Source organism: Thecamonas trahens (genome assembly GCF_000142905.1).
Source record: "Thecamonas trahens ATCC 50062 unplaced genomic scaffold supercont1.3, whole genome shotgun sequence".
Classification (NCBI taxonomy): domain Eukaryota; order Apusomonadida; family Apusomonadidae; genus Thecamonas; species Thecamonas trahens.
This window is the reverse complement of record NW_013657677.1, coordinates 110,870-130,913: the sequence shown is the minus strand read 5'-3', so window position 1 is coordinate 130,913 and position 20,044 is coordinate 110,870. Positions and strand designations below refer to the sequence as shown.

The 20,044-nt window shown below is 63.1% G+C and overlaps 8 protein-coding genes across 8 annotated transcripts; 3 read left to right on the top strand and 5 right to left on the bottom strand.

Moving 5' to 3' along the window:
* Positions 1 to 41: 41 nt before the first annotated feature.
* AMSG_00633 (SUMO-conjugating enzyme UBC9) lies at positions 42 to 1,058 on the top strand (the record flags this gene model as incomplete). The annotated part of the gene is made up of 1 exon (XM_013906912.1): positions 42 to 1,058. One exon carries the CDS (start codon positions 42 to 44, stop codon positions 291 to 293), a length of 252 nt encoding a protein of 83 aa, XP_013762366.1. The 3' UTR covers positions 294 to 1,058.
* On the bottom strand, positions 309 to 8,173 carry AMSG_00632 (ribonuclease inhibitor; the record flags this gene model as incomplete). Its single annotated transcript, XM_013906911.1, has 2 exons — positions 309 to 7,637; positions 8,164 to 8,173. The coding sequence occupies 2 exons, from the start codon at positions 8,171 to 8,173 to the stop codon at positions 355 to 357; spliced, it is 7,293 nt and encodes a 2,430-aa protein (XP_013762365.1). The 3' UTR covers positions 309 to 354.
* A 667-nt stretch (positions 8,174 to 8,840) lies between these two features.
* On the top strand, positions 8,841 to 11,880 carry AMSG_00631 (uncharacterized protein; the record flags this gene model as incomplete). The annotated part of the gene is made up of 2 exons (XM_013906910.1): positions 8,841 to 11,818; positions 11,862 to 11,880. 2 exons carry the CDS (start codon positions 8,841 to 8,843, stop codon positions 11,878 to 11,880), a joined length of 2,997 nt encoding a protein of 998 aa, XP_013762364.1.
* AMSG_00630 (uncharacterized protein) lies at positions 11,872 to 12,859 on the bottom strand (the record flags this gene model as incomplete). Its single annotated transcript, XM_013906909.1, has 1 exon — positions 11,872 to 12,859. The coding sequence occupies one exon, from the start codon at positions 12,857 to 12,859 to the stop codon at positions 11,900 to 11,902; it is 960 nt and encodes a 319-aa protein (XP_013762363.1). The 3' UTR covers positions 11,872 to 11,899.
* A 29-nt stretch (positions 12,860 to 12,888) lies between these two features.
* On the bottom strand, positions 12,889 to 13,625 carry AMSG_00629 (uncharacterized protein; the record flags this gene model as incomplete). Its single annotated transcript, XM_013906908.1, has 1 exon — positions 12,889 to 13,625. The coding sequence occupies one exon, from the start codon at positions 13,623 to 13,625 to the stop codon at positions 12,906 to 12,908; it is 720 nt and encodes a 239-aa protein (XP_013762362.1). The 3' UTR covers positions 12,889 to 12,905.
* A 527-nt stretch (positions 13,626 to 14,152) lies between these two features.
* Positions 14,153 to 16,038, top strand: AMSG_00628 (phenylalanyl tRNA synthetase 1). The gene is made up of 2 exons (XM_013906907.1): positions 14,153 to 14,471; positions 14,773 to 16,038. The coding sequence occupies exons 1-2, from the start codon at positions 14,175 to 14,177 to the stop codon at positions 16,015 to 16,017; spliced, it is 1,542 nt and encodes a 513-aa protein (XP_013762361.1). The 5' UTR covers positions 14,153 to 14,174; the 3' UTR covers positions 16,018 to 16,038.
* An 11-nt stretch (positions 16,039 to 16,049) lies between these two features.
* AMSG_00627 (methylmalonyl-CoA mutase domain-containing protein) lies at positions 16,050 to 18,281 on the bottom strand (the record flags this gene model as incomplete). The annotated part of the gene is made up of 1 exon (XM_013906906.1): positions 16,050 to 18,281. One exon carries the CDS (start codon positions 18,279 to 18,281, stop codon positions 16,086 to 16,088), a length of 2,196 nt encoding a protein of 731 aa, XP_013762360.1. The 3' UTR covers positions 16,050 to 16,085.
* Positions 18,282 to 18,910: 629 nt separating this feature from the next.
* Positions 18,911 to 19,621, bottom strand: AMSG_00626 (uncharacterized protein; the record flags this gene model as incomplete). Its single annotated transcript, XM_013906905.1, has 1 exon — positions 18,911 to 19,621. The coding sequence occupies one exon, from the start codon at positions 19,619 to 19,621 to the stop codon at positions 18,911 to 18,913; it is 711 nt and encodes a 236-aa protein (XP_013762359.1).
* Positions 19,622 to 20,044: the final 423 nt, after the last annotated feature.

The following is a 20,044-nucleotide window of genomic DNA, read 5'->3' as shown; positions in this document are numbered from 1 at the left end:
CCCCTCACCCCACTCTCCCACCCATACTGTCAGCTATCGGCATGCGGTACTCGGGACTCCAACTGGAGGTGCTCGGGCTGTACCGGGCCTTTCTGAGAGTCATTCGCACCAAGCCACTCGAGGCCCAACCGGCCATGCAAGCCCACGTCCGGGCCCGGTTTGAGGCCGGCCGCTCCATGCCGCGCACCGCCTTTAACCGCATCGAGCGCTCCATCCGTGACGGTCGCAAGCATCTCCGCACTCTCAAGCGTGCATCGGTCCAGTCTATCGCCTCATCGCAGCCGTCGGCGTGACAACCAAGTCAATGCTGGCGGTCGTCAGTCTTTAACCTGGCAACAGAACTCATCGAGGTAGCTATTCAAGCTTGACCACCACTGAGTGGTTGACCTCGCTGCACTCGGCCTCGCCCTGGTCAAACAACCGTGCGGCGCCGTCGAGGCTGCGGTTGGCGCTGGCGATTCCCGGCGATACCGAGTACTTGGACGGCGAGGCGGTGAGCGAGAGCCGCGCCATGGCCGCGGTTGTTGCTGCGTCTTGGTCTTCGCTGCCGCCGTCACTGCGGACCGAGGCGTCGACCGATGACGAGAGCCACGAGACGAGCGGCTTGCCGCGCGACGATTTGAGGAGCGACCGCATGCCGGCAAAGCCGACCGCGTTGTCACGGAGGTTGAGCTCGGTGAGCGCCGAGCCTGGGACCCGCGACTCGACTGCAGCTGCCACCACCTCGGCGCCGCGTGGCGAGATGCCATTGGCCGACATGTCGAGCACAATTAGCGTTCGCGACGTCGTGATCGCCATCGTCATGTGGTCCGCTCCCACGTCGCCCAGGCCGTTGGCTCGAACCGAAAGCCACTGCAGCGCGGTGTTGTCGAGAAGCCCATGCGCCACCAGCCGCGCCCCATCAGCGCCGAGTGCGTTGTGCCCAAGATCGAGATGGCTCAGCGAGAGCCGTCCGTTGCGTGCCTTGAACAGCGCCGCTGCTCCAGCCTCGCCAACGTCGTTGAACTGGAGCTTGAGCTCGCGCAGTGAGCCGCTGTTAAAGAAGAGCCCGTCTGCCAGCAGCGCGATTCCGCGGTCGCCGAGCCCGTTGTCGTCGAGGTCTAGGTATGTCAGCGACGTGTTGGCCTGCAGCGCCACACCCAGCTGGGATGCCGCGTCGGCGCCCGCTCCGGTCTTGCGCAGCGTAAGCGACTTGAGTCGCTGGTTGTTAGCCAGCCCGGCCGAGGCAAGGACTGCCACGCCGGCGTCACCCAGCTCGTTGTTGAAGAGCGAGAGCGAGGTGAGCGGGCAGCCAGGATTCGCCAGCACGGCGGCCAGCGCCGACGCGCCACGGTAGGTCACCCCATTGCGGTCGAGGTTGAGCACTTCGAGCCGTGAGCCCACCAGCGCGTCCGCCAGCACCTGGACTCCGCTGTCGCCAAGCGCGTTGTACCGCAGATTCAGCTCGCGAAGCGCCACACGACTCGTCTCAGGCGTTGCTCGCAGCAGGTTGCGCAGCGACCGTGCCGCGTGTCCTCCGAGCGCATTGTACCGCAGATCGAGGATGCTGAGCACACCGGAGACTGCACTCCCGGCGCTCTCGCCGCGCGGCCGCCGAATCCCGCCCGGCGTTACTCCAGCCCGCGTCCGCAGCGTGTCCACAAGCTCCGACGCCAGTCGGTCGTTCAGCCCACACTCTTGCAGCGCGAGATGCTTCCACCGCACCGACCGCGATCGCAGGATCTTGGCCAGCACCGCCACTCCGGTCTGCTCGAGCGCCTGCTGCTTGAGCACCAGCCGGGTGAGCGAAGTCGATGAGCTGAGCGCCTCGCCGAGCACCTCCCAGTTGGTAATGATGCCAGGCGATGGCTCAAACGACGTGCCGACGTCGCCAAGCTCGGCCCGGATGTACGCCTCGGCCTCGGGGTCACTTGCGCCTTCCATCGACGGCGAGTGCGACTCGGCCCGCATCTCCAGGAGAAGCCGCAGCATTTCCGGTGAAAACGCCTCGCCGCGCACACGCACGTTTGGCACTTCCAACGACTCGGCCAGGCCAGTTACGTACCGCGGCAGGTCAATTGTCTGCAGCAACGGGTTGCCGGCCAGCAAAATCTCCCGCAGCTGCGGAAAGTACCGCGCAGCAGGCAGCGAGCGCGGCTTGACCACATCGCGGAGATCCGCCATGTTGTGCATCCGTAGCACCTCGAGGTGCGGCGCCATTGACGCCACGCCGCCGTGCTGGATGCCCGAGCAGCCGTACAGCTCGAGGACCACAAGCTCCGGTGAGCCCTTGAGAATGGCCGCGAGACGACCCGAGGTGAGGCACGACGCGCCGCGGATGACCAGACGGCGCATCGAGAGCGTGCACAGAACGTCCGCAAGCGCCTCATTGCTGGCGCCGGCCGGCACGTCGACCACTCGAGCTCCGCCTGCCGCATCGCCGTCACTCTCTGAGCTTGAGCCCGAGCTGGACGAGCTTGACGAGCTGAACGAGCTCGATAGCGACGCCTCGCCCTGCCGTGCATCCAGAATCGCCCAATCGTACTGCGCCACCACTTGCTCCTGCAGCGAGACAGCCGGGAGATCAGCGAGTAGGCTCACATCACCACGGTAGAGCGCATCGAGCGCAGACGCCACCAGTGAGTCCTCGCGCACCCGGGTCACTTGGCACAGCTCCTCCAGCGCAGCCTCGGGCACGTAGTTGTTGGCGTAAAAGCCCGCAATCGAGTTGGGCAGCGCCGCGCAGACCATAGCCGACGAGATTCGCGACGAGGCCGTCTTGGTCACCAGCGATGTCTTGATCTTGCGGTAAGCGCCAGCAGTGAGCGAGGCAAACCGCGCGTAGGGGCTCTTGTCGTGCAGCTTGAGCTCCTCCTCATACCGCATTGCCAGTCGCCGCTCGACAGTCGCCAGCAGCTCCAGGTGCGTCATTTTGCGGTTGAGCCGCAGCTCGCGCTGCATCCGGCACATCTTGGAGTACAGAACCTTGACCGCCTTGGGCGCGATGAAGAACGGCAGCCGCATGCCGGACCCGCCACGGTACGACCGCTCAATCTGGTCTGGCGTGAACATGCACTCCAACCGCTGGTTGTACCGTGCCAGTGCTGTCAGCCACGACTCGATGACTGCTCCAGGATTGAGCGCCAGGAACGCGTCGACCACAGATGGCTCAATCGCGTCGTACATCCGGTCGAAACAGTACAGGATGGTTTTGACAAAGACGCGATCGCCGGACTCACCTGGTGCCCCAGCTCCGTCACCAGCAGACCCGACGCCATTTGTTACGTCGATTGAGTTGCGGTGCCGCGCATTGAGCATGTTGCGCGGCGACGAGAGGTTGCCAGAGCCGGACCGGCGCGGCGACGACCCGCCTCCGCCCTTCTTGTTGGTAAGCGCCGCCACAAACGCATGGTCGTTGTCAATACAAACCACCTTGACCGCGCCCGACTCGCCGTCACGGGTGACCACAAAGTTGTCCGGCTTGCCGTCTTCCGGATTGACCAGCATCGCCATCAGCACCGACTGCGAGTACTGGACCGCTGACCAGGCGTCGAGCACGGCCGGCGAGCTCCGCATCACCTTTTCCAGCGACACGCCCGGAACCGTGATTGACGCCAGCGTGACGTAAACTCTGCGCGCGTGCGAGACCTTGAGCAGTTCGGTGATCGGCGCACATGCGTTGACACCCATGATGAGGTGCGAGAGGAGACCGACTGCATACTCGTTTCCAGGAAGCTCCGGCGAGTTCTTGAGGTACACCGAGCCGAGCGCGTTGTTGACCCGCCGGACACCGTCGGCGACAGTGTTGAGGAAGCCCTCGCTGCCAAAGACCTTGTCGGTCCACTCGTTCTTGAGAACCCGCACACCCGAGAGCGCACCCTTGAACACTGTCGGCGGCGCAAGGTGCTTGGCAACGACAGTCTCGACCTCGTCATTGTCGCCGGTCTCACGCGCGAGCTCGAACATGTCAAGGAGAGAAAAGTAGATCTTGGAGAGCTCGCCAAGCGAATGCTCAATCGCGGTCATGTCGGCGGCGAGTCCATCAAAGCATGAGAGCTTGCGGAACTCGGATAGCGCATGTTGCCACTTATTGAGCTGCTTGACCTCGGTGAGGAGGAGCGGTGCCTTGGCCAGCGACGGCGCAATGTTGCCCGGCATGTGCGGTGCCTTGACGGCCCACTCGAGGAGGAGATCGGTGAACTCGCCGAGCGCCTTGCGCAGCATCTCGGGTGCCTTGACGTCGCTAGCCTCGTCGAGGTGCGTCTCGCAGGCACAGGCTTGAGTGAGCAACTCGTGATTAAGCTCGCCATACTCGCCGGCAAGCACCTGGGCGTCTTCAGCCACCTGCGCCTGCAGCGACGCCGCCCGTGGATACGCCACAGCTGCCGGAATGTGGAGCGGAAAGACGTGGACAAAGTCGTGGAGCGCATGCTCGATGCTACCAACGAGTGAGAGCACGTCGTTGGCCTGGGTGGCGGGCGCGAGCGCAAACGCGATGTGCCCGGCCACATGCCGCGAGTTGTCAAGCATGCCCTCGGCTGGCGGGAGCGAGGAGAGGAGAGGCGTGCCGTCGTCCGACTGCCACGGCACGCCGTAGCCGGCCTTGCGCTCGCGGACAAGAAAGTCCGAGGTTGTGAGGAAGAGCGGAAGGAGCTGGGTGTGGAACACACACTCGAGCTGCTCCTGAGTGCTCGATGCAAGTACATACGAGGCCGGTGTGATGTGGACGCTTCCATCGGCGGAGACCACAGCTTGCGCGCTTGTGTCCTTCTCGCTCTGCGTCTCATAGACAAGCGTCTGGCCGACGGTGCGGGAGTGGAGGCCAGCCTTGGCAGTGAGGGTGGCTGCAAAGACAAGGATGGAGTAGATGAGGCCCGAGTTTCCAGCCGAAATAAGCGTCTTGTCCTCCATGGTCCGCAGCCGCGAAGCGACGTCAAAGAGACCGACCGCACCTCCGCTCGCCGCCTTCGCGCCGCGGCCAGCGTCGACTAGCATCGGCAGCGGCTCACCGACCGGTGACGACGGCTCGCCGAGGTCGAGCGCGGAGCCGCCGACAATGCGCGGGCCTTGGGTCGAATACGGCTGCTCGACACCAAACCGGAGGGTGAGGCCACGAATGACAGCCGCCGGCAGAGCCGCGAGGTGGACACCGACGTCAAGAGCGTGCGACGACGACTCGAAGAGAACAGGTGAAAACGTGTGCCGCCCAGCGCGCAGGACGGCATGGGCAAGGACGTCGCGGACGCGCCCGCCCAGCAGCTGGTGGGCTCCGTTGAGGACTGCGCCAATCGCAGCATTCAGCCGCGGCAGGAGCGTCGCGGCATGCTTGGTGGCAAAGACCGGAACAGCGTCGCAGAGTAGCGCGAGCTGCGCCGCAAGCGGGTCATCGCGGACATGGCCGGTGAGTGTGCGGATGGCGTCCGAGATGGAGTCAATAGTGCCAACAAGCACCGAGCTACTGGAGACTGACGTGGCTTTGATGCCGAGTCGGATCGACGATCCAAGTGTGACGCAAGCTGCCTCGAGCTTCATCTTGAGGAGAGCAAGGAAGCGGGCAAAGTACTCGCCAAGGACTTCGCTGTAGCTCGGCACGCCCGGCGCATCGACGTCGCCAGTCGAAGAGCTGAGTGCGGCCGAGTACTCGGTGTTGGACGACGCAGCTTCGTAGATGACACCGACGGTGAGGGCTGTCGAGTGATTGACGAGGCCGAGCGCCAGCTCGTCGAGGCCGACCACCATGAACGGCGCCGAAAACGGCGGTGGGCCCATAAGGATGCGGACGTCTTCGCACAGAGCCGAAAGCACCTGAATCACCTCATGAGTAAAGGCCTTAAAGGCTGGAAGCGGCAGCGAGCCTGGCGCCGCAGCTTCAACCTTGCATGCGAGCTCGGCAGCGAGGCCTTGGAGCGCGCGCGACTGGTTGATCCACGGCAGGTCGAAGAGCTCGTCGCGGACAACGAGGGCAGCGGCCGACAGCTTGTTGCAGCTGTCTCGGCTGCCTGCGCTGCGGGTGTGGAGTGCCTCCATCACACCGCTGAACATGGAGACGAGCGGCGACGGCGGCTGCATGCGGCGGCAGAGGCACTGCTGGATGGCTTCGGCAAAGAGCTGAGCGGTGGAAACGTCGGCATGGCCGTGGAACAGGATTGACGCCGCGCCGGTCGTCGCCGAAAGCGTCTCCAGAAAGGCGTCGGATGAAGTCGACGTAGCCGATGCAGCCTTGAACGCGAGCTGGAGCGTCTCGAGCTGGGTTGCGGTGGTATAGTCGCGGAGGAACGAGAGCTGTTTGTGGGTCATGTAGAAGCGCATGACAGTGATGGCATTGTCCTTGGACTCGATGGCGTCCTCCTGCGAGAGCGGAATGCCAAAGGCGGAGCGAAGAAGTGCGCCCCACGATGGCTCGGGCGCGGGGCTGCTGAGCGAATGCAGCGAGCAGAGGTTGTGGATGAGGGTTTCCATCTCCTCGAGGTACTGGGCGATGGGCCGAACAAGGTTGACGCCGGCACCGGGCGAAGTCGAGAGACCGAGGACGGCACCGCCTGCGGCGTCTGCTGGAGCGCTGAGCGAGATGTGGCGCTTGCGCGGGGTGGTCTCGAGAGTGAGCGTGGCAAGCGAGGCCGAGGACTTGACCGAGCGCAGAGCGTGGGCGTCCTGTGAGGCGACCCAGCCGTCGGGCGGTGCTGGAAGCGCCTTGTTGAGAGCGGCGAGGAGGCTAGCAGCGCCGCGCCAGTCGGCATCGTGCAGGGCATTGTGCTCTTTGAGCACGCTCGTCACAAACTCCTTATGCTGGCTCCTCAAGTTGGCCAGCTGCAGCGATTTGACGATCGCGACAACAACGCCGACCACAAGCGAAAGGACAATGTTGTTGGCAGCGGGTTCGACTCGGCGGAGGACCTTGTTGAGCATGTGAACTACGCCTGCACCCTCGATCTCGGGCGTGAGGACGGTTTGAATGGCGGCAGTGATGGCGACTCGCTCCGGCTCTGCAGCTGCGCGCCCAGTCGAGGTCAAAAGATGGCACCCCAGGCCGACAACGGCCTGCAGTAGCTGGGCGGCAGCGATGAGCGGCGAAAAGGTCGAGGAGAAGGCCTCGTTCGGCCCGAGGCCGTCAATGTCACCCTTGACCATGCTGACAACAAGCGAGTGCGAGCCGGGCAGTTGATGGGCGAGGGCCTGGAACTGGTCAAAGAGCGAATGGAAAATGGTCTCGTTGGCGGCAGCGGATTTGGCCTCATCGACCCGTATGAGGCGGGCCTTTTCCAGCATGGCCGCTTGCGGCGTTGCGAGGGTGAGGCTGAGTCCACCGAGGCCGGAGGCCACGTCACTGACTTCTGAGTTCGTCACCTCCGAGTCCGAGTCGTGCGGCGAGTTGAGCTCGGAGCCCATGTCCAGCTCGGGCGCGTCGACAAGGAGCTTGGATGGTAGCGCCTGGGTCGACGACATCAGTGACGACGACGAAACCGACTTGAACAGCATGTGGGATGACGACTCTGGCAGGGTGGGCAAGCCCTGGTTGAGCATCCGCGACGAGAGCAGCGACGTGTCCTCATCGTCGTCCTCGTCGTCGCCGCCCCCGACGCCCAGCGCGGCCAGCTCGCCCTTGGTCAGCGAAAACGCGGCCGCCTTCACATCCTCGGCATCGTCCTCGGCTACCGGCTCTGGCGGGGCGAGCGGTGAGCGACGACGAGCGGCTGCACCACGGACGCGACTTCTGGGCGACGGCCGCTTGCGCTGGCGCGGCCTTGGACCCGATCTCGCACTGCTAGTGGTGGGAGAAGGCGAAGTGCTCCGCAATCCACCGCCTCGACCTCTACGACGAGCACCACCACTTCCTCTTGCACTCACCCCACGTCCCCTTGTAGAGCCCACCACACCACCTGAGCCACCTGAGCGACGATGGCCCTGATGCCGCTGTGGTCTGTGGCGGTCGGGCGAGGTGACGGACGACGATTCCTCTGAAATGGACGAGAGTACACCTGTGTGTGTACAGAAAGAAAGAGACATAACATGGGCATATCAAAGAGAGTAAGAGTAAGAGTATGACGGGGTGAGTGTGAGTGTGTGTGTATGGGGGGGGGTGAGTGTGTGTGTGGGGGGGGGGGGGAGGGGAGGGAGGCGGCGGCCCAGTGACTTGTTCAGTTTGTGGAAAGAGCGGAGGGGGAGGGGGGGGTCAACGACACGTACGTCCACGCATGGTTGGCAACCACAAACAAGAGAGGGAGAAAGGTGTTGTGTGCGCTCTACAGTTGTGACTCTCCTCCACAGAAATAAAAGTGTGGTGTTGTCGAGTGGAGTGGTTGCAGCAGTAGCTTGGGCTGTGCTGTGCTTGAGAGCTTGCTCTCTCAGCTGTGTGGTCAGTTGTTGGTTTTCGGAAGTGGCAGCAGCCGAGCTGGGGCAGATGATGGCCGCTATGGTGTACCGATGGCGCCACAATCAGGCCGTAGCGGCGCCTGCAATCTGACTGTGATGGTGGAACGTAGAGGTGGACCATGGCTTCAATGGCGATGATGGCCACGGTGCGCGGATGATGGTCATATTGGTCACGGTTGTAGGTCAGAGTTGTGAGATGTAGCGGAGATGACCCAGCATCCAACCTTGTCTTCTACCTCCCGCAACACCTTGACATTATCCTTGCTTCACCTCCCGACCACACTCTCGCCTCATCAGATGACCAATCGTCCGCATCTGGGGGCAAGTCCGGCAAGTCCAGCAAGTCGGCCGGCTCTGCCCGACTCACCCCACCTTGGCTCGCGAGCAGCACGCACCGTCCCACCTCACCCTACCACCACTACCAGCACCACCAGCACCACCAGCACCAGTACCAGCACCACTTCTTACGACAGGCACGGGTTACTCTCACCATGCCGTGTATTGTCAAGGTCAAGGTTCGGGCGGCGCGCAACCTGCCTGTGATGGACGAGGCGACTGGGCTGGCCGACGCGTATGTAGAGGTCAAGCTCGGCGATCAGCAGTTCGGAGAGACGGACATTGCGCGAAAGACGTTGTCGCCAGTGTGGCAAGTGAACTACTTTCGGCAGGAGGTGTCGGACGATGGTGATGTGCAGGACTCGCCGCTGGAGCTCAAGGTGTGGGACCATGATCGGCTGACCGACGACGTCATCGGCTCGGTCCACATCGATCTCAACGTGCTGTTCATGGCCACGCGGACGCGGGCGTCGTCAGCGGCCTCAATTGCTGGCTGGTTTCCCATCTATGACACCCTGCGTGGCGTTTGTGGCGAGCTCTCGGTGGTGGTCAAGGTCGAGCTCATCGGCAACCTCAATCCGTTTGGCGACTCGTCGGCCGGTGTGCTGTTCTTCTCGGCCTCGAGGCCGGCGCCGACCCGGGCACGCCAGCTCCGGTTGGTCCAGCTTCTGGGATTTGTGGAGGATCTCGTCATGGACGACGATCCCGAGTACCACTGGACGGATACGTTCCGCACCCCGCGGTCGTCCAACGATGCACGGCAAATGCTGTTCTTCCAGCTCTCCGGCATGGTCCGACGGCAGCTCGGGCGCAAGGTGTTGGAGATGGGTGGCAACGCTGTGGTTGGCTTTCACCTGCACTATGACTTTGAGCAAGAGTATGGCATTGTGGTGCGGGCGTACGGTACGGCGGCGATTGTGCGGACCGAGGGCTCGCGCGGCCTTGCCCGCCCGCTTCCGTCGCCGGCGCCATCTGCACCGAACTCACCGACGCGCGGCGGAACCCGTCCGGCGCCGTCGCTGGCTGACGCCGTTGTGTCCGGACCGTCGTCGTATGCCCGGGTCCAGCTGCTCTCGGTCACCGACCTCCCGGTCGGCGTCCTGCTCCGGCTGGGAGGCATTGTGGCCACCTCATCGGTCAAACTCATTTCGGCGCGCGGTGCGGACACGACAGCCGTCCGCGACGCGTGGTGGTCGGAGATCCGCGACGAGATCCGATCGCATGCGCTCGCGCTCGGCTGCTACTTTGTCATCGGCTACTCGGAACAGGTTGCGATTCGCGACGAGGTCGTCGTCCTCACCGCAGTGGGCACCGCTGTTGTGCTGCGGCTGAGACATCCGCTCCTCGACGGGCCATTTGCGCAGCAGCAGCGGTTTGGGACCGGGACGGTGGACGACGCGCTGGTGAGGCCGGGCAAGGCTGCGGCACGTTCAGCCAAGCGCAAGGCCAAGCGGCGGAAGCAGCGGGCTAAGAGCAAGGTGTGGTGCTCGGTGGCACACATTCCGTACTCGGTCCGCAACGCCTCCTTGCAGATGAAGGTCCACGTCTGCGCCGAGTGCAAGCGCAAGTTTGTGCCGCCGGTCCTGCTCTCGTCAATGGAGCCGCCCAAAGGGCTGCCCATTGTGGGCGAGGGCACGCATCTCGAGGTGCGAGTCATCCGCATGCGGGGCAAGAAGCACGGCAAGGATGACGCTGAGCAACTCTCGGAGCTTCTCCCGTTTGTGCTCTACGACATCCACCGGCAGCTACTCATCAAGCTCAAGGTCAAGGGCATGAACGCGGCGTTTGGATTTTCGCTCTCGCTTGACGTCTCGGCCACCATGGTGGTGGCCATGGCTTCGGCGACGGCCTGCTATCTCTCGCCGCTCCCGCCGCCAGCGTCACTCAACATTGTGCGTGCCCTCTCGATCACCAAGAACCAAGATGTCGAGCTGGCACGGACCCAGAGCTGCCTCGTCTCGCAGGCAGAGCACAACCGGTCCAAGCTACGCGCGCTGGCACAGTTGGCGCAGGACGCGGTGGCGTCGAGCTCGTCCTCGAGCTCCTCTTCGTCTTCCGACGAGGTTGAGGCTGGCGGCGGCGTCGGTGCTGCAGCCGAGCTCGGCTACCTCGACGCCGATCCGTTGCTCATTGTGTCGAGCTCGAGCTCGTCGACGAGCTCGAGCTCGTCGCTCTCGGCCTGTGGCTCGGGATACTCGTCGGATGACGAGGCCGGCCTGCACCGCGGCTCGGGCGGCGCCGAGTCGAACACGGTTGCGCTCGAGGTGGACGTCAATGTCGACGACGACGCCGACCGCGACCTGCTCGCGGTCCTGCTCGATCCGCTTCTCCCCGACGGGGTGCGGCTTTGCACCACGATGCGGTTTCCGGGCTCGCGGTGCACTCGGCGCGAGTTAGGCAACGTCTCGCTCATCACTGTGGTCAAGCGGATCTCGCTGCGGACCTCATCGCGGTTTGTTAATCAAGAGCTGGCGGTCGTCTTTCGCTCCCTCTACGCCTCGCTTGTGTACAAGGCCTCACGGATGCGGCCGGTCCAGGTCGTGGGCTTGCGGTCTTCGGTCTCAATAGCGTCGTCCTCGGGCAACCAGATCACGGCCGTCGTGACTGGCATGATTGTCAAGGAGCTGCGGGCGCCAGTTTTACCGCCGATCGACCTCCCATCGCCGCTGGGCTCGTTCTTGGTTCCAGACGAGCTGCTGCCGCGGCTCGAGTACGCAGCGCCGGTGGAGACCGGTTCTGGGACGTGTTCTGGCGGAGGGAGCGAGTCGTCGCGGCTCGACGACGATGACGACGACCGCGATGGCTTGGGCGGTGACGGCGAGGCCAGCAGCCGAGCATCGTTGCGGCGGCGGGGCGGCCGGCAGCAGCGGCGGCGGCGTGGCGGCGGAAGCGGAGCTCGGACGCTCGACTACCCGCGACCAGACGGACCGGCGATCACCCTCACTCCGCTGGCTTTTGTGCCGGGCAAGGTTGTCCAAGAGTACCTTGGCCGGCTCTCGCTCTCGCTCATCCGCGAGTTTGACGATGTGTCGGAGAAGGGCGGCAACGGGGCGGTGACGCACTTGTTTGTGTCCGAGGCCAAGGCCATGCTCCGCGGGCGGGTGGCATCGCTCGGCGGCAACGCGCTGACCTCGTACCGACTCGACCAGCTAGTGGTGATGCAGAACACGTACAAGAACCATGCGTACTGCATGATCCACGTCTCAGGTGACTGCTACATGATGGCGGACGTGCCGAGTTCGTAGACCTTGAGCTTGGTCTCGGCGAGCAAGGCGCGCTCCGAAAAGTGCTCCACCTCCTCCTCGAGGCTCCGGCAGATGAGGCCGAGGCCGGCAGCGCGGAAGCGGAACGGCTCGAGGTGTGAGATCGAGGCGCGGGCGTCACTCAGCGCGTCTTTGAGTGTTCGGATCTGAGAGTTGGCGTCGTCAGCCCGCGCGCGGGCCGCAGCGGCCTCGTCGGCGAGCTCGGTGACTTCGACACGCAGAGCGGCGAGCTTGACTGCCATCTGGCGAGTGGCCTCCTCGGCCACGTCACGCATGGATGCTGCCCGGGTGCAGTGCATGCACGGCGGTGCATCGATGACGCTCTGCCTCCGCCCGCGCCCGGTCACCGCCTCCATGCCGCGGGTGTCAATGGCCAGCCGCGGCAGGCTGGCAAGCAATGAACTCCCACCAGGCGAACCCGAGGCCGAGCCCAAGTCTCTGCCCTCGGTGCCAACCTCGCCCCTACCTTTGCCCGAATCCAGTGTCGGGGAGGCAGTAGGTGAGGCCAGCGAAGCTGCTAGCGGCGAGCCCGGCGTAGCCCGCCGGCGCTCGGCCGGGTGCGGGAGAGACGCGGGAGAGACGGGCGAGGGCGGCGAGCCGGCGAGGTCCAGCGCAGTGAGGCGCTCGACGTCACGGGCAAGGACAGAGCGCTCAATCTGCTCAACGTCTCGCGCGTCCAGCTCTACCCGGAGAGCGTCTACTTGTGCAAGGAGGTGGGTGACGGTGACCTCGAGTCCGTCGCAGCGAGCACACGACGGACGGTGACTGGCGGAGCTCGCGGCAGAGCTCGCGGTGACCAGCTGGGTCTGGAGCGCATCACGCTGTGCTTCGAGGGCATGGATCATCTTGGTCAGTGATCGTATGACGGTGTTAGCCCGTTGGACGGCAGCGATGAGCTGGTCGTGGCCCATGGTGGGGGTGTGAGGTGTGGGGGGGTGGAGAGCAGTGGTGATGCGTTCATGGGTGGTGGCTGGAGCGGGAGGTCTTGGATCGCTTGGAGGGACGGGTGTTGGCGGAGGAGTCGGATGCCGAGGGAGACGATGATGATGACGATGAGGAGGAGGACGATGATGATGATGATGACGATGATGATGATGATGAGGAGGAGGAGGAGCCCGACTTCAGTGCCGGAGAACCATGCTCGTCGCGGGAGGACTTGCTCTTGCGGGCAGACGATTTTGAACGCTTGCTCTTCTTGCTCTTGTGCTTGCGGCGCTTCTTCTTCTTGCCGCGATCGCGTTTCTTCCGCCGGCGCGACTTGGACTTGTCGGTGGCCTTTGAGCTGCGCTTGCGACGCGAGGAATCGCGCTTGCGCTTACGCTTCTTCCCAGCTTCCGCCGCCGACCCAAAGCGAAGCTGCGGGATGGAGCCCTTTTCCAGCACCAAACCCTTGAGCTGGTTCTCATCGAGCGGACGCATGTCGACGGGCGGCAGGCGCGGTGCATCGGCCAGCGGTCCGATCTCTGTGTTGGGCATCCACTCATCAGGCGCATGTGGGGCATCAGGAAAGTCACTCAGATCCAGCGGCGGAGCTCTGAGGCCGGCGACTTCGACCATCGCAGTTGCTGTCTCTCCAGAAGCGCCTGCCAAACCTGTGCCCGCCTCCTCGGGGCCAGCCTCTAAGCGGTACTTGGCCACAAGGTCGACTCGGCCGAGTCCGTCGTTGTCGAGAGCCATGAGAAAGTAGTGTGTGTGCGTTTGTGGGAGTGAGGATAGAGAGGATGGAGAGAGGAGAGAGGTGGTGTGTGTGTGGGGGGGGGTGGGGGTGGGGGTGCGTGTGTGTTGGGTGTGGCTGTGGGGGTTTAGGACGACCAGTGAGTTCTCGAGTCCAGACAGGGTAGTGGCGTTTCCCCTCTTATCACGGGCATTGCTCGTCCGATGAACGTGAAACTGTAAATACGTGCTCATCATACAATGCACTAGCAATATACCGAGATTGAGCGTGATCGGAGGCCAAAGACCGGTCCCTCACTGGCTGAACCCCGCCTTCCCTAGACCTTGTCCTTCTCTCCTCCCCCTACCACGCGCATTACCCTCCCGATGAAGGCAAAACTATAGACTTGAGCTCAACATATAACTCACTATTGGTGTTCTGAGAATCAGTGTAATCGGAGGTCATAGACGGTAGCTATCGATGGCGAGGTGATGGGCAATGAGGCACTGCCCTTCCCCCCCTCCTCCCCTCCCGCCATTGGTGGCCACCTCTCTATTAATTAGCAACTGGCCATGGCAACGACTGGCGAGCAGATCGAGGCAGCCATTCTTGGCCAGCTTCAGACGAGCAACATTGACAACTCTGTGTCATGGGCAGAGGAGAATGGTTTAGAACGCAAAGCTGTTGAGTCGGTCATCAAGTCCCTCACTTCAGATGAGACCGTGACTGCTATCTCCTCCACTTCGGTCGCCTTCAAGCTCACCCCGGCCGGTGACGCCGTCCTCGCTTCGGGCTCGCCCGAGTTCCATATTCTCGTCACCGTTGCCGAGCGGGCTGCTGCTGGCAACCCTGTGTCAGCCAAGGACAAGGTACGACAGGAGATAGAGGGATGGACATAGAGATACCGGAAGTGTGTGTGTATGTGTGTGTTGGGGGCAAGGTGTGGTCATCATGGTGGTGGTGGTGGGGTGGGTAGGGGGGGGCCGCCGCATGGCTGGTGATTTTCCAGCTTCGATCGATCACGAGGCCATTCGGGGGGGGTTGTAGGGGGCGTGGGGCGGGAAGGGGGGGGGGGCATGCGAAAGAGGGAAGAGGGGGAAAGATGGTGTGGCGGTGAAAGAGGATGTGGTGAAGAGGATGACTGATGTTGTGTGGATGTGCGGTGAGTAGGAGGCGTTTGCGGCGCAGGACAAGGGTCGCGCTATGAAGTCCAAGTGGATCAAGGTCGACAAGGCGTCGGGCAACCTGGTTGCGGTGGCCGATGTGGGTGAGGTTGTGGACGAGACCAAGGTGCAGCTGTCCAAGGTGTTTACGGGAAAGAGCGAGGAGGTTGCCGGTAAGGTGATGAAGGATCTGAAGAAGCGCGGGTTTGTGGCCGAGGTCAAGACCGTCTCGTACGCGGTGAGCAAGGGGAGCAACTACGCGCCGGTGCGGCAGAAGCCCAAGACGGACCTGACTGTGGAGATGCTGGCGTCGGGCGAGTGGCAGTCGCTCAAGTTCAAGCCGCTCAACCTCAAGGCCAAGGGCCGGCCGCTGACGGGCGGGTACCTGCACCCGTTGATGAAGGTGCGGACGCAGTTCCGCGAGATCTTCCTTGAGATGGGCTTCGAGGAGATGCCGACGAACCAGTTTGTGGAGTCGTCGTTCTGGAACTTTGACTCGCTCTTCCAGCCGCAGCAGCACCCTGCTCGCGATGCGCACGATACGTTCTTTGTGTCGGACCCGGCGCGGACGCTGACCATCCCGGCCGACTACATGGAGCGGGTGCGGAAGCAGCACGAGGTGGGCGGCTATGGCTCGATTGGCTACCGCTACGACTGGTCGGAGGACGAGGCGCGAAAGAACATTCTGCGGACGCACACGACGGCGGTCTCGTCGCGGATGCTGTACGAGCTGGCGCAGGCTGACGAGTTCAAGCCGAAGAAGTACTTTTCCATCGATCGGGTGACTCGCAACGAGACGCCCGATGCTACCCACCTGGCTGAGTTCCACCAGGTTGAGGGCCTCATTGTCGACCGCAACGTGACGCTCGGCGACCTCATCGGCGTCCTCAACGAGTTCTTCAAGAAGCTCGGCATCGACAAGCTGCGGTTCAAGCCGGCGTACAACCCGTACACCGAGCCGTCGATGGAGATCTTCTCGTGGCACGAGGGCTCGGGTAAGTGGCTCGAGATTGGCAACTCGGGCGTCTTCCGCCCGGAGATGCTCCGCCCGATGGGCATGCCTGAGGATGTTTCGTGCATTGCCTGGGGCCTCTCGCTCGAGCGCCCGACCATGATCAAGTACGGCATCAAGAACATTCGCGACCTGTTCGGCCACGAGTGCTCGCTTGCTTTTTCGCGGACCGCCACCATCTGCGACATGACGCTCGAGCGCCACCCGCCGGCGTCAGCTGCCTCATCGTCTTCTGCGTAAACGAAGGTTCATGAATGGCAAGCGCTCCTGTGCTGCGGATTGTCAGCCTTGATTTATGGGAGATCAGCTCAAAGGTCGGTCTGCTCCTCGACCTTGTCGAGGACAGTGCCGGCGGCCTCGGTGACCCGAGTGCCGGGGCCAAAGACGGCGACGGCGCCGGCGTCGTGGAGCATGTCGTAGTCCGGGCGCGGGATGACGCCACCAACGACGACGACGGCGGACGAGCCGGCGTCCTTGAGCTTCTGGATGAGCTCGGGGACAAGGGTGCGGTGGCCGGCGGCCTGCGACGAGACGCCGACAATGTGGACGTCAAGGTCGACGGCCTCGGAAGCGACCTCCTCCGGAGTCTGGAAGAGCGGGCCGAGGTCGACGTCAAAGCCCATGTCGGCAAACGAAGTAGCGACGACGCGGGCGCCGCGGTCGTGGCCGTCCTGGCCGAGCTTGGCGATGAGAATGCGCGGGCGGCGGCCGTGGGCGTCGGCAAAGGCCTTGACGCGCGAGTGGATGGCGTCAAACTCGGTGGTGCCCGAGAACGACTCCTTGTAGACACCGCGAATGAGCTCGCCCTTGGGCATGTAGCGGCCAAAGGTGGTCTCCATGGCGTCGGAGATCTCGCCGACGGTGGCGCGGGCGAGGGCAGCATCGACGGCGAGCTCGAGGAGGTTACCCGAGTCCGAGGCGGCGGCGGCGGAGATGGCGTCGAGGGCGGCCGAGACGGCGGCGCTGTCGCGGCCGGCCTTGATGGCGTTGATGGACTCGATCTGCTGCTCGCGGACCTTGGCGTTGTCGATCATCTTGACCTCGACCTCGTCGGCCTCGGAGTCGGGCAGGCGGTACTTGTTGACGCCGACGATGACCTCCTCGCCAGCGTCGATGCGGGCCTGACGGACGGCGGCCGACTCTTCGATGCGGCGCTTGGGCAGGCCGGACTCGATGGCGGCCGTCATGCCACCCATGGACTGGACCTCCTCGATGAGCTCACGGGCGCCGGCGACGAGCTCGTCGGTCAGAGCCTCGATGGCGTACGAGCCGCCCATGGGGTCGACGATGGCCGGGATTCCAGCCTCCTCCTGCAGGATGAGCTGGGTGTTGCGCGCAATGCGTGCCGAGAAGGTGGTGGGCAGGCCGACGGCCTCGTCGAGGGCGTTGGTGTGGAGCGACTGGGTGCCACCGAGGGTGGCGGCCATGGCCTCGACGGTGGTGCGGATGACGTTGTTGACCGGGTCCTGCTCGGTGAGCGACCAGCCCGAGGTTTGGCAGTGGGTTCGCAGCATGGTCGACTTGGGGTTTGCCGGCGCAAAGGTGTCGCGCATGTACTCGGCCCAGAGGACACGAGCGGCGCGGAGCTTGGCAATCTCCATGAAGAAGTTCATGCCAATGCCAAAGAAGAACGAGAGGCGCGGGGCAAAGGCGTCGACGTCGAGCCCGGCGTCGACACCGGCCTTGGTGTACTCGAGACCGTCGGCGATGGTGTACGCCAGCTCCTGGACGGCAGTTGCACCGGCCTCCTGCATGTGGTAGCCCGAGATGGAGATCGAGTTGAAGCGCGGCATGTTCTGCGAGGTGTAGGCAAAGATGTCCGAGATGATGCGCATCGACGGGCGCGGCGGGTAGATAAAGGTGTTGCGGACGAGGAACTCCTTGAGGATGTCGTTCTGGATGGTGCCCGAGAGCTGCTTGGTCGTCGCGCCCTGCTCCAGGCCTGCACCGATGTACATAGCCATGATGGGGATGACAGCCCCGTTCATGGTCATGGAGACGGACATGTCCTTGAGCGGGATGCCGTCAAACAGGACTTTCATGTCCTCGATGGTGTCGATGGCCACGCCAGCCATGCCCACATCGCCGGCCACCCGCGGATGATCCGAGTCGTACCCGCGATGAGTAGCCAGATCAAAGGCGACAGAGAGACCCTTCTGACCGGCAGCCAGGTTGGCCTTGTAGAACTCGTTTGACTCCTTGGCCGTGGAGAAGCCGGCGTACTGGCGGACGGTCCAGGGCCGGCCAGTGTACATCGAGGCGTACGGCCCGCGCTTGTAGGGGAACTCGCCAGGAAGAGCAGTGTCAGCACCAGTGGCATCAGTGTAGAGCGGAAGAACATCAATGCCCTCCACAGTCGAAGTCGTCAGCTTGTTCGCTGCTTCCTCAGCAGAGCTCAACTTGAGCTCCTTGGCTGCCGCAGCAAGCCACTGAGGCGGAAGGCTCGCCGCTCCACGGGCAACTCCAGCAAGCGGCATATGCGCACGGATGACATTACGAAGCATACTGGACCTTAGGTATCCTGTATATACAACAGAGTTGAGTGTAGTCCTTGCCCCCCCCCTCCCCCCCTCCCCTCCTTGTCCCGCCCACCCCGCCCCGTATGCTGGTCATGACTCGTCTCCCCGGCGGCTGACGGCTGGCGTTGCTTGTGTTGGTCGTTCACGTAGGATGGGGTTTTTTTTGTGACGCTCTGGTTATGGTGTTGGTGCAGTAGTCCGGATCAACAGTTTCGGATACCTTCAATGCTAGACTGTTTCTGGCAGGAGAATCGCGGAGTTTTGACTCCGCCTGGACCGTCTGACAGGTGTTCTCCTTCCTCTCCTCACACAGCCGTAGCAGCGATAGCAGCAGGAGGCTTGAAAAAGGGTGATGATGGCACAGCTACGGCTGCGGGGGATGGATAATGGAGGATGGAATCGATTTGGTACCCTTGCTGTCCGTTGTGCGTTGGCGGCTGCGGCGTAGCAGCATGAGCTGAGTGTTTGTGAAACAGAGTTGTCGAGGTGCGTCCAAGCAGCGTGATAGATGTAGCTGTGCCTCGGCGTCTACTGTGCTAGTATCGGCTGCGCACCACCAGAACGGCAAGTGCTGGCTTCTCTACTTTTTGCAGTTTGCTTTTATCGGCGTGCAATCACAAAAACGTGACAGCAAGCGCAACGAGAGCGGCAAAGCCAACGTGGGCGACCGAGGCGACCGAAGCAGCCGCGGCCGAGGTGGTGGACTCACAGGTAGGGACAAACGGCCCCGACGAGGTGTTGCAGTCGTACGCCGCGCACGCGTCCTCAAAGTCGTGGATGCCCTCCTCGACAGACTGGGCGAGATCGTCCTCGTCGCACATGTCGTGGTAGGCGCGGATGGTCTTGAACGCCGAGCTGCACGCGGTCGACGCGCAGCTGGTCGTGCAGTTGTTAGCCTGGAGCGCGGCAAAGGCGTCGGTCGCCGGAGCCTTCATCGAGCACGTCGGCTGGGTACATGCTGGGAGCGAAGCGCTGTACTGGCGCTTGATCGTGCACGAGTGGCACGCAGCCTCGTAGTTGTGGATGCCCTTGGCCACTGCGTCCGGAATCGTGAGGCAATGGTCATGGTGCGACTGGATGATGAAGAAGTTGCGCTCGCAAGCATGGTCACTTTCGCACTTGCTGGCACACGAGTTGGCCTGCAGGTAGTTGAAGGCCGTGGTCACATCGCCTTCAGCAGTGCAGTTGATGGTGAAACTCATCTCCTTGGCTGCACAAGCGCACGAAGTGTGGTCGTGGTCGCCAGATCCGGACACGCACGCCGCCATCAGCACGATAGCAAGAGCCACTAGGCCAATTGCCTGCATGTACTGCTTGTTGTACATAGTAAATCGTAGTGTTGTGGTGTCCTCCGTTAAGGTACGCAGCGCGGAGGGATCGCGCGCGTTTTTATCGCCACTCCGCCACCTCTCCGCCACCTGCTCCGCCACCCTCCGCCACTCAGTTAGGCCTCTCCAACCAATATCAGACACGTTACATCCACAAAGCATACACTTTAAATTCCTCGCACCTCCTTGCCCTCCCCCCCATCTCCATCTCCATCCCCATCCCCATCCCCACTTCATCGCCTTCCAAGCTTTGATTTCCTCTGCCGACTTGACCGCTACATCGGCTGTGATCAGTACTCGTAGGCAATCGCACCAATCTACAGGCTCAAAACACAGTAGCAATTATCATGAACTCGCCACACTTTCCACTTTAATCGTCTCAGTCCATTTTTCCCCATCAAACCTCTCGCTGCCAGCAGT